This window comes from Cynocephalus volans, chromosome 17 (assembly GCF_027409185.1).
Source record: "Cynocephalus volans isolate mCynVol1 chromosome 17, mCynVol1.pri, whole genome shotgun sequence".
In the NCBI taxonomy this organism is placed as follows: Eukaryota; Metazoa; Chordata; class Mammalia; order Dermoptera; family Cynocephalidae; genus Cynocephalus; species Cynocephalus volans.
Window position 1 is genome coordinate 26,452,565 of NC_084476.1, and position 15,443 is coordinate 26,468,007.

At 50.2% G+C, this 15,443-nt stretch overlaps 2 protein-coding genes across 2 annotated transcripts; both read left to right on the plus strand.

The window, feature by feature from the left end:
* Positions 1-462: 462 nt before the first annotated feature.
* Positions 463-2,200, plus strand: LOC134365563 (uncharacterized). Its single transcript, XM_063081672.1, has 3 exons — positions 463-488; positions 1,142-1,229; positions 1,460-2,200. Exons 1-3 carry the CDS (start codon positions 463-465, stop codon positions 2,198-2,200), a joined length of 855 nt encoding a protein of 284 aa, XP_062937742.1.
* Positions 2,201-2,979: 779 nt separating this feature from the next.
* Positions 2,980-9,304, plus strand: C17H9orf152 (chromosome 17 C9orf152 homolog). Its single transcript, XM_063081581.1, has 2 exons — positions 2,980-3,172; positions 8,784-9,304. Exons 1-2 carry the CDS (start codon positions 2,980-2,982, stop codon positions 9,302-9,304), a joined length of 714 nt encoding a protein of 237 aa, XP_062937651.1.
* The last annotated feature ends 6,139 nt before the right edge of the window (positions 9,305-15,443 follow it).

The following is a 15,443-nucleotide window of genomic DNA, read 5'->3' on the forward strand; positions in this document are numbered from 1 at the left end:
TGAACCACATCCTTTTCACAAATAATGACATCTGCATTTCCAGCTCAGATCTCTCTACCAAGTTCCTAATTCCTTCCTGATGACCCGAAGACCGTAAGTACCTCAAATGTAACATCTAACACAAATCCCTCCTTCTCTCCCTCCTTAATCTGCTTCTTGCCTACCACTGTGAATGGAACTGTCATACAGAACCTGGTATGAGTTAAATTGTGCCCCCCCCCAAATTTATATGTTGAAGTCTTAAGCCAAAAACCTCTGAATGTGACGTTATTTGGAAATAGGGTCATTGCAGATAGAATTTGTTCAATTAAGATGAGGTCTTTACGTTGCACCCTAATCCAATATGACTGGTCTCCTTATAAAAAATGAAATGTTGGACACAGAGACACACAGAGGGAGAACATCATGAGAAGATGAAGTCAGAGGTCAGGTGATTCTTTTATATGCCAAGGAACACCAAAGATGATCAGCAACCCCCCAGAAGCTAGGTGAGAGGCACAAAACAGATTCTCTCTCACAGTCCCCAGAAGGAACCAACTCTGATGACACCTTCCAACCTTCAGAACTGCAAGACGATAAATGTCTGTTGTTTAAGCTACCCAGTTTGTGCCACCTTGTTAAAGCAGCTCTAGCAAACTAATACACTGACCAATGAAGATTTACTTTCCATCTCTCACCCTCACATGCAATGACTAGATCCTGTCTGGTTAACCTTCTAAGTTCAGCCTCTACTCTGTTTCCACTGCCTCTGTAGGTGTATTGGGTAATTGGGTAACCTGTTAAGCACCACGTTAGGAGAAGATAGAAAGGGACTTAGCTGACTGAATGGAGGAAGGATAGATCAAAGCTGGTGTGTGAGAGAGGGCCGGGGATTCCAAGGGGATGTAGACATGGTAGGGCTGGCAGGCAGAGGGTGGGGGTGCTTCTAGCTGTGGGTGAGATAAACACCAACTTACCACTTGGTTGGGAAATGCTGAGACCACATAGGCTGCATCGAAAGTCAAGGGGTGCGGCTGACTAGAAGCCAGGGTTCCCCTGACTCTATCCCCATGATGGATTGCAGGGCTGGGCTTTTGCCTGGGGTGTGTGTTAGGGGCTCAGTGGAGATCTTGGGGAGACTTTTGCTACTGCGTTCCCCTAGGCAGGGCAGCACCATCCACATCCCGAGGCAGCAGCTTCCTGAGGCTGCAGAGGGGATTCCTTTCAGCAACTGCAACCCCCTCGAGCAGGTTTGCTGAGGAGCGGCCACGTTCCGGTCCCACACGCGTGAGCCGAGCAGCGCCTGGCGGTCCCCAGCCGCAGCTGCAGCTCTGCCTTCACACCCCAGCTCTCGGAACTGGATTCTAGACTTCAGGGTCAAGCAACGAGAGACCTGGAATAAGGCAGCTCCCTGGGCTCCCGGCAGGGCTGCAGCAGCTGCGCGTGCCTTCCTCTTACCACGATCCCCCTCACCCCTCAGCCTCCGACTCCCCGACCACTGCCCTGCCCAGCCTCCTCCTGCCGGCCCCGCCCCCCTCACCCCTCGGCCTCCGACTCCCCGACCACTGCCCGGCCCAGCCTCCTCCTGCCGGCCCCGCCCCCCTCACCCCTCGGCCTCCCCGACCACTGCCCGGCTCAGCCTCCTCCTGCCTGCCCGGCCCAGCCTCCTCCGGCCTGCCCCGCCCCCCTCACCCCTAGCCTCCCACTCCCCGACCACTGCCCGGCCCAGCCTCCTCCTGCCTGCCCCGATCCCCCTCACCCCTCGGCCTCCCACTCCCCGACCACTGCCCGGCCCAGCCTCCTCCTGCCGGCCCCGCCCCCCTCACCCCTCGGCCTCCCCGACCACTGCCCGGCTCAGCCTCCTCCTGCCTGCCCGGCCCCCTCACCCCTCAGCCTCCCCGACCACTGCCCGGCTCAGCCTCCTCCTGCCTGCCCCGCTCCCCCTCACCCCGCGGCCTCCCACTCCCCGACCACTGCCCTGCCCAGTCTCCTCCTGCCTGCCCCGCTCCCCTCACCCCTAGCCTCCCACTCCCCGACCACTGCCCTGCCCAGCCTCCTCCTGCCTGCCCCGCCCCCCTCACCCCTAGCCTCCCACTCCCCGACCACTGCCCTGCCCAGCCTCCTCCTGCCTGCCCCGATCCCCCTCACCCCTCGGCCTCCCACTCCCCGACCACTGCCCTGCCCAGCCTCCTCCTGCCTGCCCCGCTCCCCTCACCCCTAGCCTCCCACTCCCCGACCACTGCCCGGCCCAGCCTCCTCCTGCCTGCCCCGCTCCCCCTCACCCCTCGGCCTCCCACTCCCCGACCACTGCCCTGCCCAGCCTCCTCCTGCCTGCCCCGCTCCCCCTCACCCCTCGGCCTCCCACTCCCCGACCACTGCCCGGCCCAGCCTCCTCCTGCCTGCCCCGCTCCCCCTCACCCCTCGGCCTCCCACTCCCCGACCACTGCCCGGCCCAGCCTCCTCCTGCCTGCCCCGATCCCCCTCACCCCTCGGCCTCCCACTCCCCGACCACTGCCCGGCCCAGCCTCCTCCTGCCTGCCCCGCTCCCCCTCACCCCTCGGCCTCCCACTCCCCGACCACTGCCCTGCCCAGCCTCCTCCTGCCTGCCCCGATCCCCCTCACCCCTCGGCCTCCCACTCCCCGACCACTGCCCGGCCCAGCCTCCTCCTGCCTGCCCCGATCCCCCTCACCCCTCGGCCTCCCACTCCTCGACCACTGCCCTGCCCAGCCTCCTCCTGCCTGCCCCGCCCCCCTCACCCTCTCTTCTTGCACCCCAGTCATCCCCCCGCCACTGTCACCTCCGTCCTCCGTTCTTTCCTGTCCCTTCGCTGCCCTTTCCTTTCCTCCTCCTGCAACTTTCCTCCCACCCCCGACTTCCCTTCTCTTACCTCCCGGTCTCCCACCCCCTCCTCCCTCCAGCTCCTCCCTTCCCCTCCCCCTCCCCCTCCCCTTCCCCGGTCCCGCCCATCACTGTTTGCTTCCCTCCCGGATCGGATCCGGATGAAGGGCTTGCCCTGCCTGTGCCCTGCCCTGCCCCACTTCTGGCAGCTGGGGTCTCACTGCATGGCCGAGGGCTCCGGGACTCAGGCCCCGGGGAAAGGGCCCCCGCTCAGCATCCAGGTCCTGCGAGCCCAGTACGAAGGCTTGAGGAGGCAGCAGAGGACCCAGGCCCACCTCGTGGTACTCCCGAAAGGTAGGGTTGGGCAGGTGCTGGGGGAGAGGGGACTGGCTGGGAGAGGAATTGAGGGGCTGAGTGCAGGGAGAGCAGGGCCAGGGCTCTGCTGGCCCTCCTGCTCGGGAAAAGCAGAGTAGTTGCAACCAGAGCCAGAGAAGGGGAGGCCATTCAGTTCAGAGCACCTGGGCTCAGTTGTCCCCCCTGCCAAGGGAGCCAGGACCTCAGCCAGGCACCTGGCCAGCAGCACTGCTTCTGGCGTCTACTTCTGTGTTCTGATCTTGCTAGACTGGTCAGCCCAGTGAGCTAGGCCTGACCCCCTGCTAGGCCAAGTGGGGTGATGGGAGCTCTGTTTTCTGGCTGAGTCTAACAGAAGCACCTCCTGCAAACCAGAGAAACTGGCTCTGGAGAAAGAAGACACACAGCATTCCTAACAGCCTGGGAACTGGCTGGGCTGGAGAAAGTGCAGGGCGCAGGCAGGACCCATGAGGCTCCTCAGGCATATCTAGCCTCAAACAGCAGCCAGGGAGGGTGATCAGACACAGAAACCACCTCCTTGTGGGGAGAAGCCTCCTCCCTGTGGGAACGCAGATTTCATTCCAGGAGGAAGTTAGGAGCACAGGGCTCAGAAAGCAAGCGGTTGTCAAATACCAGCCCTGCGTCCTCTAACGAGAGGAGTGGGTCATGTGAGAAGGGAGGAGTCCCTGAAAGGTTAAAGCTGGGCCCTGAGAGCTTCTGTGGCCATTTGTACAGTCCAGGGGACTCACGGAGGGGTCTGCCCTCTGCCAGGCCAGGCTGGGAAGGAACTGGGGCCAGCGGGACCTCACTGTCCAGGATAGGAATTGTGCTGCCTTTTGGAGACAAAAATGTACCAGTGAGCAGAAGGAGCCTATCTCTCATGACTTGGTCCATTGCCAACCAGTGGGATCCATTCGAACTGAACTGGAATAGCCAAAGGGCCCCCATCTCTGCAGAGCATAAGCTGACAGGTTCCTAAACACCTATCCCACCCTCCAGGGTACTTATTCATTCAGACTTCAGCAAGCATTTATTAAATTAAACCTTTATCAAACAAAAGCACCATGTTTAACACACCTGTGATTCAGACTCAACTATCTGGTTGTTTTGTAGGCATGATCCAAAGACATCTCAAACTCAACATGCTGCATAGAATTCATTCCCTGGTCCCAACCCTCCCTGCTGGCCCTTTCTCCTGCACTTGGTAACTCAGTGCTTCCCGCTTCCGTCATTACCCTGTGATAAATTATGGTAGGTTAATGCAAAGAGGGCTCAGGAGAAGGCTTTCTCAGGGAAGACTTCTGACCCACAGGCTAGGTCAGGGTCTTTCAAGGCACTTCTGGAATTTGCAAATCCACATTCTTTATATAACTGTGAGAGACAGTGCACTGTATAAGAGGAGTGGTCATGTGCTCAGTTTTGGAGCAGAGCCTGAGTTTGAGTCCCAGCTTTGCTGTTTACTTGCTATTCAGCTTTGAACAAGTTATGTCTGTTCTCTGTGACTCAGTGTCCTCATCCGTCATGTGGGAATACCTGTAACCTAAATCCTAGGATGTTGTAGGAATCAAATGGATCGATATGTGTGAAGTTCATTAGAACTTTATGCACTGATTGGCTGAGGCCCAGATCACTCACACCACACGAGTCTGAGTTGAAAGGCCACTCGAAGCACTTGGACTGCATGTGAAGGAGAAGGTAGCTCTCCAGGGAGAAATCAGGGTAGTATGACAAAAATAAGGTGAAAATGATGCTAGGGAGGCAAAAAAGCAATTATCTCCTACACTTTGGCAAAAGGGTGGATGGGGGTGCCATTTATTGAGATAGGGAATACAGGGGAGAGGTTTTTGTTAGGGAGAAATCAATTTGCTGTTAAATATGCTGCATTTGAGATAGTTGCTTGTAGATCTTCCAACCAGCCTGGACCTCAGGAGAGACATTTAGGCTGCAGACATAGATTTGGGATCATCAACATGCAAGCTGTAGTTGAAGCCATGGGCATGGATAAAATTGTTTGTGGAGGGTCAATGTCAATTTAATGAGACCAGGGTGAAAATTAGAGTTCTGGGATATTCAAATATTTAAGGCACAAGCAGAGGAAGAGAAGCCAGGGAAGACAGAGGGAGTAGTCAAAATGGTAGAAGAGGAATATTCTTCAGCCATAAAAAGGAAAGGAATTCTAACAAGTGTTACAACATGGATGAAACTTCAGACATTATACTGAGTGAAATAAGTCAGTGACAAAAAGACAAATACTGTATGATCCCACTTAAGTGAGGTATGTGGAATAGCCATATTCATAGAGACAGAAAGTAGAATGGGGAAATGGGGAGTTATTGTTTGATGTGTTGCTTTGCCTCCCACAGATTTATCACCCCTTTTCCCCTGGGTGACGGAGCCACCAAAGATTACTCAAAGCCCATCTCTTCTGAGCAGTAAGAAGCCCCCAAAAGGGGTTAATCTCCTGGAACCCTCAAGAGAGAGGCATTCCTTCCATTTGGGAAATTAACCACGAATTGGGGTTCTCTTCCTGCATTTATTCTCCAGACCAGGAAGCTACAGGAAGAGAACATAGGTGGGGTTTTTTCTAAGTACAGTTTAACAAGTTTAACAATAGACATTCCATAATGCAATTTTCAAAAAGTTAAGTTGATCGACAAACAAAAGCTTGATTTTAGCAAACATTCTCTTCTTACAGCAATTTCCCAGTATCTTTACATATCAATCAGTAACCTGTCTGTCTTTGAGCCAGCAACCTTGCTGTGTTACAACTCTTTATCTTACAACAGAGACTATAGCCTGGGGGAAATTTCCTGTCCTTTGCAAGGTCAATATTTGAAACTGCAAGGCTTTGGAAAACCAGGCCCTGTGAAGTACATTTGCTTTACACGTACTTCACACAATGGGTATAGAATTTCATTTTGGGGGGCCAGCCTGTGGCTCACTCAGGAGAGTGTGGTGCTGAGAATACCAAGGCCCTGGGTTCGGATCCTATATATAGATGGCCGGTTGGCTCACTTGGGTAAGCATGGTGCTGAAAACACCAAGCCAAGGGTTAAGATCCCCTCACCAGTCGTCTTTTTTTTTTAAAGTTTGGGAAAATGAAAAGAGTTTTGGAGATCAGTTGCACAACATTGTGAGTAAATTTAACACTACTTAACTGTACACTTAAAAATGATTGAGATGGTAAATTTTATGTTCTGTGTATTTTACCACAATTAAAACTTTTTTAAAGTGGTAGGAGAAAACCAGGAGCTCTAAATGTCATGAAGCCAAGCTAGGGGAGGGGTTTTGGAAGACAGTGATCCTCAGTGCCCAATGCAGCAGGAAGATAGAGTGACCACTCAGATTGGGCTCTTACTAAAATGAGATTTCAGTGCCTCAAGACATTGGGTTGCCTTTGGAAGCTCAGGAATTCTGGGAGCTGATTAATGCAAGAAAGGGCCCTGAAATCATCATTCTTCACCCTATTTTAGCATTATGGGATGGATCTAGGTTCTAGAAATGCAGTTCCAAGGAGCAGCATGCTTGCCCTGTTACTACATAAGGGCACCATGAACCACTTCCTAATCTATAAAGCCCCAGTTACCCCAATGATTGGTGTCCAAAAGGCATAGGCTTTTGTCACATTCAGACAGTGTAACTCATCTCACGCAGAAGAAGGATTAGGCCTGGGACTCTGTCTGGCCTGGGTGTTTCATACGTGCCTTTCATTTAACATTCCCAACAGCCATGTAAGGTAGCTCCTCTTTCACAATCTCCATCACGCAGATGAGGAGATGGGGGCTCAGGGTCAAGTCAGTGGCGTGGTCAGGACCGGAACTCATGTCTGCCTGACTGACTGGACGAGAGCGACCCCAGCAGAGGGTACCAGGCAGTTTAGGGTGATTGTTGGTTCTTCATCCCTTGAGCTCTTCTTATCTCTCTCTCCACCCTCCTCCTTCATCCCAGCTGAGGAGAGAAATCGAGGGGCTCTAAATGCCCCTTTCCCAGCTCATACCTTCTGGCAAATTGCACCCAGGATGGAGAATTAGGAAAGTGTGTGAATAATTAGAACATTTCCTTCATCCCCAGTCCCCAATTGACCAAAACCAAAGCAGATAAAAAAAATATATATTATACGAAATTTCTCTGAACACTTTAGGCAATTACTTTAATTTTCTTTGGCTTGGACAGTGGAGAGCAGGCACCATTCTGCAGGTGTGCAGGGGACTGCCACGAAGGCTCCTGGTGGGATTCGCAGCACGGTCTGCGGTCAGGCTGGGACTGACCATTGAGCAGGTCCCGCTAGCAAGACCTGCCTGTCCACCTCAGGTCCTTTCCTCCTAGACTCAGGATGGGAGGGGATAGGGACTCCCCGCATGTCCCCCTCCTTTCTCCTTCTCAACTAAGTATATAGCACTTTGAATATTTGTAAAGGTGTTCATGCTTTTTATGCTAAGAAAATAGTGCTGTTACAAAGCCAGAACACGTCTTCAGCGTCTTACCAGTGGTACCAGCGCTCACAAGACTGCAGCTGTTTGCAGAGACGGTCGCATCTGGTCTCCTGTTTCATTTCTTTTGGATTTCTGGATCCTGAGCTCAGGGACTTCCTTCTGACTTTATTCCTCCAACACCATCTCCCTACACTTGCTATGTACTTTGTCACCTACATGGCCTCCTGTGGTAGCAGGTGCCAGATCACTCAAGTGAACTTAACTGACATCTCAGAGGGACCCCTCAGACCCACTTTCTATAGGAAAATGCCTTTCACTTATTCCCATCACTCTTGCTGTCACCAAGAATTGACAATGAACTATAATATTCCACAAAGTATTAAAATAAATGTCCCCGAGGAAGAAGCATTCTCAGCTCTGAAGCCAGTTCTGAGAAGCAATAGATGCTGCAAATGTCTTCCCAGCACAGTGTCTGTGGAATGGGAGAAGGATAATGGCCAGTTATCCTTTAGAAAAAGGAGCTGCTTCAAAACACAGATCCTCTCTCCTCTGCCTTGTGTAGTAAAACCATTGTCAGAATCCCAGGACACTGCACCCCATTACTTAAGAACAATCTTTTTTACGGCGAGTGTATGTGAAGCCATACATGTGTGTGAATCTGTATGTGTCCTTCCTCCTTGAAATTCTCAAATGCTAGCTCCCTACATCTTCCCGGGTTTCACTCCCTAACTTCAGTTTTTGGCCCTCTATTATGCTTGAATTTTTCCATACCATTGGTTACCACCTGAAATTTTATTAAGTGTATTCGTTTATTTATTGTCTTTCTACTCTACTAAGACACATCCATGAATGTGTGGGTTTTGTTTCAGTGTTCACTGCTGTATTCCTGGAAGCTAGAATAAATAATGCCTGGAACATATTAAGTGCCTAATAAATATCTGTTGAATGAATGAATAATTGTGTGCATATGTGGGGGGGGAGTACACATGCATATGTGAGCATGTGCAAGTGAGACCATGTGTGTATCCATGTCTGTATGCATGCATGCAATGTACTGGGTACCTGGCCCCCTTGCCATTCTGGGTATGGTCTTTCTTTAGCTTGAAAGCTCTGAGACCCCCTAAATGTGAGGGGCCCGTGTACCTTCCAGTGATGACCCTGCTTGTGCCTTCTCTTCTCAGGAGAGAACACATCCGCTCCAACTGAGTCCATGATCAGTGCTGTTTGGATTAACAAGGAAAAGAGCTCAGTGTCCCTGGAACAGGCAGATCCTGAGGCAGAGGGAATGCTGGAGGAGGACGGCAAAGGCTGTCTTCAGGTCCCCGAGTCTCCATGGCACACGCACCTAGAGATGTGTCGTCTGGTCCAAACCATCCACCAGGAAACAAGTCATCAAATAAATTACAAGGGCAAGCTTGTGGGGTCTGATGAAAGGCTCCCTCCAGAAGGAAACCCACACTCATTTGAAAACAATCAGGTGACTCAGCAGAGACCCAAAATCCCAGAGGCAGCCCAGCATCAATGTCAGGTGGGCAGTACGCAAACAAAAGCAGTGGAATCTGGCCTAAAACTCATTCAGGGCCCTCCTTCCTTAAGGAACCCACATGGGTCTGGCAAACCAGCTCACTATCCATTTCCCCAAAGGAAAACTCCCAGAATCTCCCAAGCTGCCCGCAACCTGGGCTTATATGGCCCAGCCTGAAGCTTTCTACTCAGCCTGATGCCTCAGCTTGAGGCCATCTATGGCCTCATGAAAGAACCCAGGAGGCAGAGCCACACCTGGAGCCTCTAGCCAGGGGCAAGAACTGGACTAACCCAACCATAGGAACTGTGGGAAATGAACTTCATGATGGAAACACAGTACTGTCCTTCAAAAAAGAAGAGATTGCCCAGGCCAGATTGCTCACAGTTTAGGATGCAAGATCATTGATCACTGTCTGACCGATGCAGCACCATTCTGCTTCTACAAGAAGACATTGCTGTGGAATGCTGGGTGCCCATTTCTTGGGGAGGTCCAGTAGGACATCCATTCTGCCCCTGGAACTGGAGAATTTTGAAACGTAGAGCAGGGACTCTAGCTAATGGAATGCCTTGGCAATGCCCCGGGGTCAATGGGCATGGACAACCTTATTTTCAATATCTTCTGATAATTTCTCACATGTGGATATGAGCTCTGAGAATTCAGAGTCTTCTTCTGGTTGCTAGGCCTGGGGCCCACGCTCATTCAGAAGTCACTACATTCATTTGTAGTGAACACTCCATTTCAGCTCGAGCTTCCCAAAGTGTGGTCTCCTGGTTGAAGAGGGTCAGATTGGGACTGGCTGGTTAGCTCACTTGGGAGAGCAGGGTGCTGATAACATCAAGGTCAAGGGTTCTGATCCCCTTACCAGCCAGCCAGGAAAAAAAAAAAAAGAGGGTCAGATCAATGATGCCTGTCCTTTTGTGTGTTTAGGCGTCTTTAGGAAGGGCTGATCATCTGCCACCTCTTACTGAGACTGCATATTCCAGCTTTGTCACAGATTTATTTCCTTCCTTCCTTCCCTCCTTCCTTTTACCTTTCTGTCTTTCTCTCTCTTTGAAATTAACTTCTTATTAAAAACTGCCAATCATTGAAGATATATGGTAATAATAATGGGAGCCTGGGCAAGAAGAGACAAAGAAATACTCCTGCTTGGAAAATATGTGTTTCCCATAATCTGCCCCCTTTTCAGCCTAACTTGATCATTCAGGTCTTTCCTGGGATCAAATGTATACTTTTAAATCTAAGACAAATTGAAATGGGTGTTACTTGGGTGACAGGGGAGAGAGCATGTCTTTCCTGGTTACTGTTTAACTTTAGTAAGGATAGTTAGGGGCTGGCTAGTTAACTCAGTTGGTTAGAGTGCCACTTTGTAACACCAACGTCAAGAGTTCCCTTCCCCTTGCCCACCAACTGCCAAAACAAAAAAGAAACCTTTACTGTGTCTGCAAAGCAATCAACCTTTGCACCAGCTGAAGTGGCCCACGGGCTGAGCATACCTGGGTTGTTCCTGCCAACATGCCTTTGCTAATTAATGCTCTGGGAATGTTCCCTACCTCCATTTCTGCCTGTCAAAATGATAAAACTTCATGGAAAAATATCATCTCTAAAGTAATAGCTTCTAGGGCTGGCTGATTAGCTCAGCTGGTTAGAGCACAGCCTTGTAACACCAAGGTCAAGGGTCTAGATCCCCATGCCAACCAGCCCCCACACCCCAAAAAAGCAATGATATTTAAACACCTAAGGTGCCGTTCCCTCATATCACATTCTCTCTATAATGTGGTATGTATACACAGTGGAATACTACTCTGCCATAAGAAGGAATGAACTTCTGCCATTCACAGCAACATGGATGAACTTAGAGAAAATTATGTTAAGTGAAACAAGGCAGGCACAGAAAGAGAAATGCCACATACCCTCACTGATAAGTGGGAGCCAGAAAAAGAAAGAAAAAAGGAAGGAAAGGAGGCCATTCAGTCTTGCACATCTACAGCCACAGTTGTAACCAGGAGCGTCATTATCTATTACAAATATGTATGTGCCTGCTGCTTGGACCACTCAGAAATTCACCCCAATATTGGAGATTCATTGTGATTCCTTCATGAATAATTAACAAGATTCAGTTGTTTTTTTTATACTCTAATAAAAAACAAAGATCTTTCCTGAAAAAAACTTTGTTCTTTGCTTTTCTTTTAAAGAAGACTCCCACAAGTCAGTCTCCTTTCTATAGTCTTCTTTCTCTTTCTCTCCTCATTGTCCCTGAGGCTGCTACAGGTCTGGCAGCACACGCAGGGCACCTCTGTCCTGTATACAAGGTGCTAGAACGTCCTGCGCTGTGAGGTCAGCAGACCTGGGCTTTAATCTGGCCATTCTTGATGTGCGATTTGAGCCAAGCTACTTAATCTCTCAGCTTTGGTTTAAAGGACTGGAAATCACATGTGCAAAAGATCCTGGCACTTTCAGCAAGACGCAGCGATCATTGTTTTTAAATTTTCATGACATCTCCTCCTCCACCTCCCACTCAGGCGTCGACCCCCTGTACTCTGTTTCTGCTCCCATGAGGAGGGATAACCACCTCCTCTCCAAATGCAATGGCTTCTTCTTCTAAATCTTCTTTCTCTTTTATCTCTTCAGCATTCATTCCTGTTACCATTGACTTCCCGCGCCTTCTTCTTCCACCTCTCTTTTAGTTTTGGGATCTCCCCTACCAGTCCATGAGCCCCTTTAAGTCAGGGAAAATGTCAGATTCATCTTATTACCCCAGCACACAGAATAAGCCTTGGCATAGACAGTGCTCAATAAATGTTGGCCAGATGAAGGAGTTATAAACTGAGTACCACATCCTTTTTTGTCTCCCACCCAACAGCCCACCTCTCCCCACTCCCCTGAACTTATAGACTCTTTCAGGTTCAGACCCTGGCTTTTAACTTTTCCTTGATGCATTCTCTACTGGGAGTCAAAACAATGAGAAGAGCATTCCAGGCAGAGGGAACAGGATGTGTAATGATCCTAAAAGATGAGAACTCCTGATCTGTTTCAAGAGCTGAAAGAGGGTCAGTATTATTCAAGCAGTAGCCAAGGGAGAGAAGAGACACTAAGGCGGTGTGTCAGTCAGGATAGGCTCTGTTTGCTGCAGTAACAAACAACCCCCAAATCTCACAACAGAAGCTTATTTTTCACTCATGAAAAGTCCACTGTGGATTTGGACTTTTCCCCAGGGCAGTTCCCCTTCACACAGTATCAGCCTTCCCAGTCTCACCCCCAATCTTATGGCTCCAACATATCAGCATTTGTTTTCCTAATCAGCACAGCAGGAGAAGAAGGTGCATTGTACTGGCTCTCAAGTCACTTTCACTCATATTTCATTGTTCAAAGCAAGTCCCACGGTCATATCTTCATTTCAGGGGCATGAAGAAGCACAGTCATCCCACGTGCCTGGAAGGAAAGAAATAGAAACACGGCTGAGCAGCAGCACTGGCGAACACAGGTAGATGGGGCCAGGTCGTGGAGGGACTTGTAGGCATCGCACAATATTAAAGTTCATTCTGGACACAATAAGTAGTCACTGAGGGTTTACATAGGAGACTAAAACGATTTGATTCTCAATTTAACCAGATTGCTCTGGTGGTTCTATAGAGAATGAGTTGAGGGTCAGGTTAAGAGACAATGTCAGGAAAGAAATGGCCACGGCAAGTTCATTGGGAGACATGCTGTTAGCTCAAGTGATGGTGGGAGCAGAAGAGATGCAGCAAAAGTGGATACATTTTATACATATTTTAGAGATAGAATCAGTAAGATTTACTGAAGGAAGATTATAAATTCACTTTGAAGGATACTGAGATTGAAATGCCCGTGAGACCCACAAATGACGACATCCAGTAGGCGAGGGGGTAAATGAGACAGTTTTGGCTAAAGAGAATGAACGTAAGGGCCATCAGCACATGGTGGAACTTGAAAGACAGAGAAAGGGTAAGTTCCCCTGTGCAGACTATAGAGAGAAGACAGAGTCCGGAAGGAGTCCTGAAAACTCCCAGTGTCCTAACCCTTGCTTAGAGGAGGTGGGGTTGAGGGAGGAGGAGGCAGCAGAGGACACTGAGAAGGACTGGCCAGGGAGAAAGACGGAGAGCAGGAGCATGCAAAGTCACAGCACTTGAGAACGCAAGAGTTACTGCAAGACAGTGGCCATGTCACGCCCCTCACTGGAAACCTTCCACAGAATCTTCGTTTTCTAGATGCCACATTTTTTAGCCTGAAGTCGCTTTTTCTCGAACATGGGTTTAAGAGGCCAGAGTCCAAGAGGCAATGCTGGTTGTGTGAAAACTCTTAAAGTCAGCGTTAGCAAGTTCAGGTCAGAGCTGACTGACTGGCACCAAGGCTGGCTTGAGTGTGCCTTTGCCCCAGAGGCCTGGCTTGCCTCTCAGGATGGGGCCCTGCTCATGCCTGGGTGGGGCTGCACATTGAGTGTTCCCTTGAGGCTGAAGGGACAGCAGACAGGGGAGTGACTGATCTTTAAATCTTTTCTCTCCCTCCTGATAAGGCTGTTCTGGCCAAGAGCATGAGACCAGAACAATTTCTGTTTCTCAATCACACACTCACACACACACACACACACACACACACACACACACACACACACACACTCCCATGCTGCCCTCCAACCAGCCTATGGGCTGTCAGACCTGCTTGGGCAAAAGGGCTCAGATTACTGTCCAGGGGTCACCCTACCCATGGCTTTGATTTTCTTTTCTGTGCTGGTCAGACTGTGACTAACCTCTTTCCACACTCTCCGCAATGTTAGCAGGTTTCCCTAAGGTAGAGAATAACCAGCTCACACTGTGAATCCTGAATCAGGCAGGTGGCCTTTACTTAGGGACCCTCCCACATCCCAGGTCCCATGAGGACTCCCCCATGTGGCTGCCTTGTGGTATGCTTCGACAGATCAGGTGCCAGTCTCAGTGGTGCCATTGGTGGACGTGTGACCTTTGTTGAGTTACTTGCATTTCAGAGCCACAGATTTCCCTGTTGTAACAGGATGATACCCTGGGGAATGGGGGTGGGGGTAGAAGGAGAGTTTTCCCTCAGCTGGGAACAGAAAAGGTCTTTTCCCAAACTGCTCCTGCCTCTGCTTGTCCCCTCACTCTGTCAGTCTGGTTCCCTGTCTTCTCAGTCACTCCCTGGCATGAAAGCCATTCATGCCAGTTCTCAAGACCTGGAACTATTCAAATTCAAAAGTCTGTCTCATAGTCAAGTCACCTCCTTCCCCTTTCTGTGCACACAGATTTTTGGCATTGGGATAGTAAGGACAGAGAGCACAGATGGCCCTTTATGTGACCGGCTGTGGTGTTGTTTGGGTCTTTTCCCTTGGCCCAGGCTTGGTGTGGACAGGCAGTGGCCCCAAAAGACTACTGCTGATGAGGGAATGAGCCTAAGCAGCTCTCTCGGCATCAAGAGTCCCTTGTGTGAGTGGGTACGCCTGCTCCAGCTGCTACCCCAACCCCACTGCATTGGAGGTCCACTTCTCTTTGCCCTTTGCCCCAATTCTGTCTACCTCTGCTGGCCCAACTGGGCCTGTGCACCCAGAAAGGAGGCATTTTCTGCACCTGTGTAATGTGATCACGCATGCACCTTCTCTTCCTAGCTATTCTAGATTGTATTTTTCTGCTGAAGTCTGTCTCCCCTTGCTCTTGGGGCAAGCCTAGTGGCTGAGTAAGAGAGTGATGCATTGGTCCTCTCTTCCTGCAGACAGTACTGTCTCTAAAAGAAAGGTTCTTTGGCCTCCCTCTCTCTCCCCCTTGGCTTTCAGGAGATCTAGACAAGTGTTCACTTTCATGGAGAGGGAAAAAGGAATGGCTTCCATACAAAGGTTGACTCTCCACAAGAGGCAGCCTCTTCCCAGCCTCCTTTCACTGGGGAAAAATGTTGTATCCATTCTGTCAAAGTGATGTCTGTCTCTCAGCAAGCTCTAGGACTGTGGTTCTCAAACTATGGCATGCATCAGAATCACCTGGAAGACTTGCTAAAACACTGATGGCTGACCCCTACTGCCAAAGATTCTGATTCAGTGGGGGGGGGGGGCAGTTAGGGGACAAGAATTTACATTTCTAACCAGTTCCCTGATGCTGCTGCTGGACTGGAATCCACACATCAAGAACCACTGCTCTTATGCATGTGGCTGACCTATAAAACTGGCAATACTTAGAATGTTGGGGTCTTTCATGCCTTTTGTTCTCAGCTGTGGATTATATTTGGGGGGAAAGAGGGAAGATCCCATGGGAACCACACCATCCTGTTGTAGTAGCTATTCAACAGCACAAGCCCCACC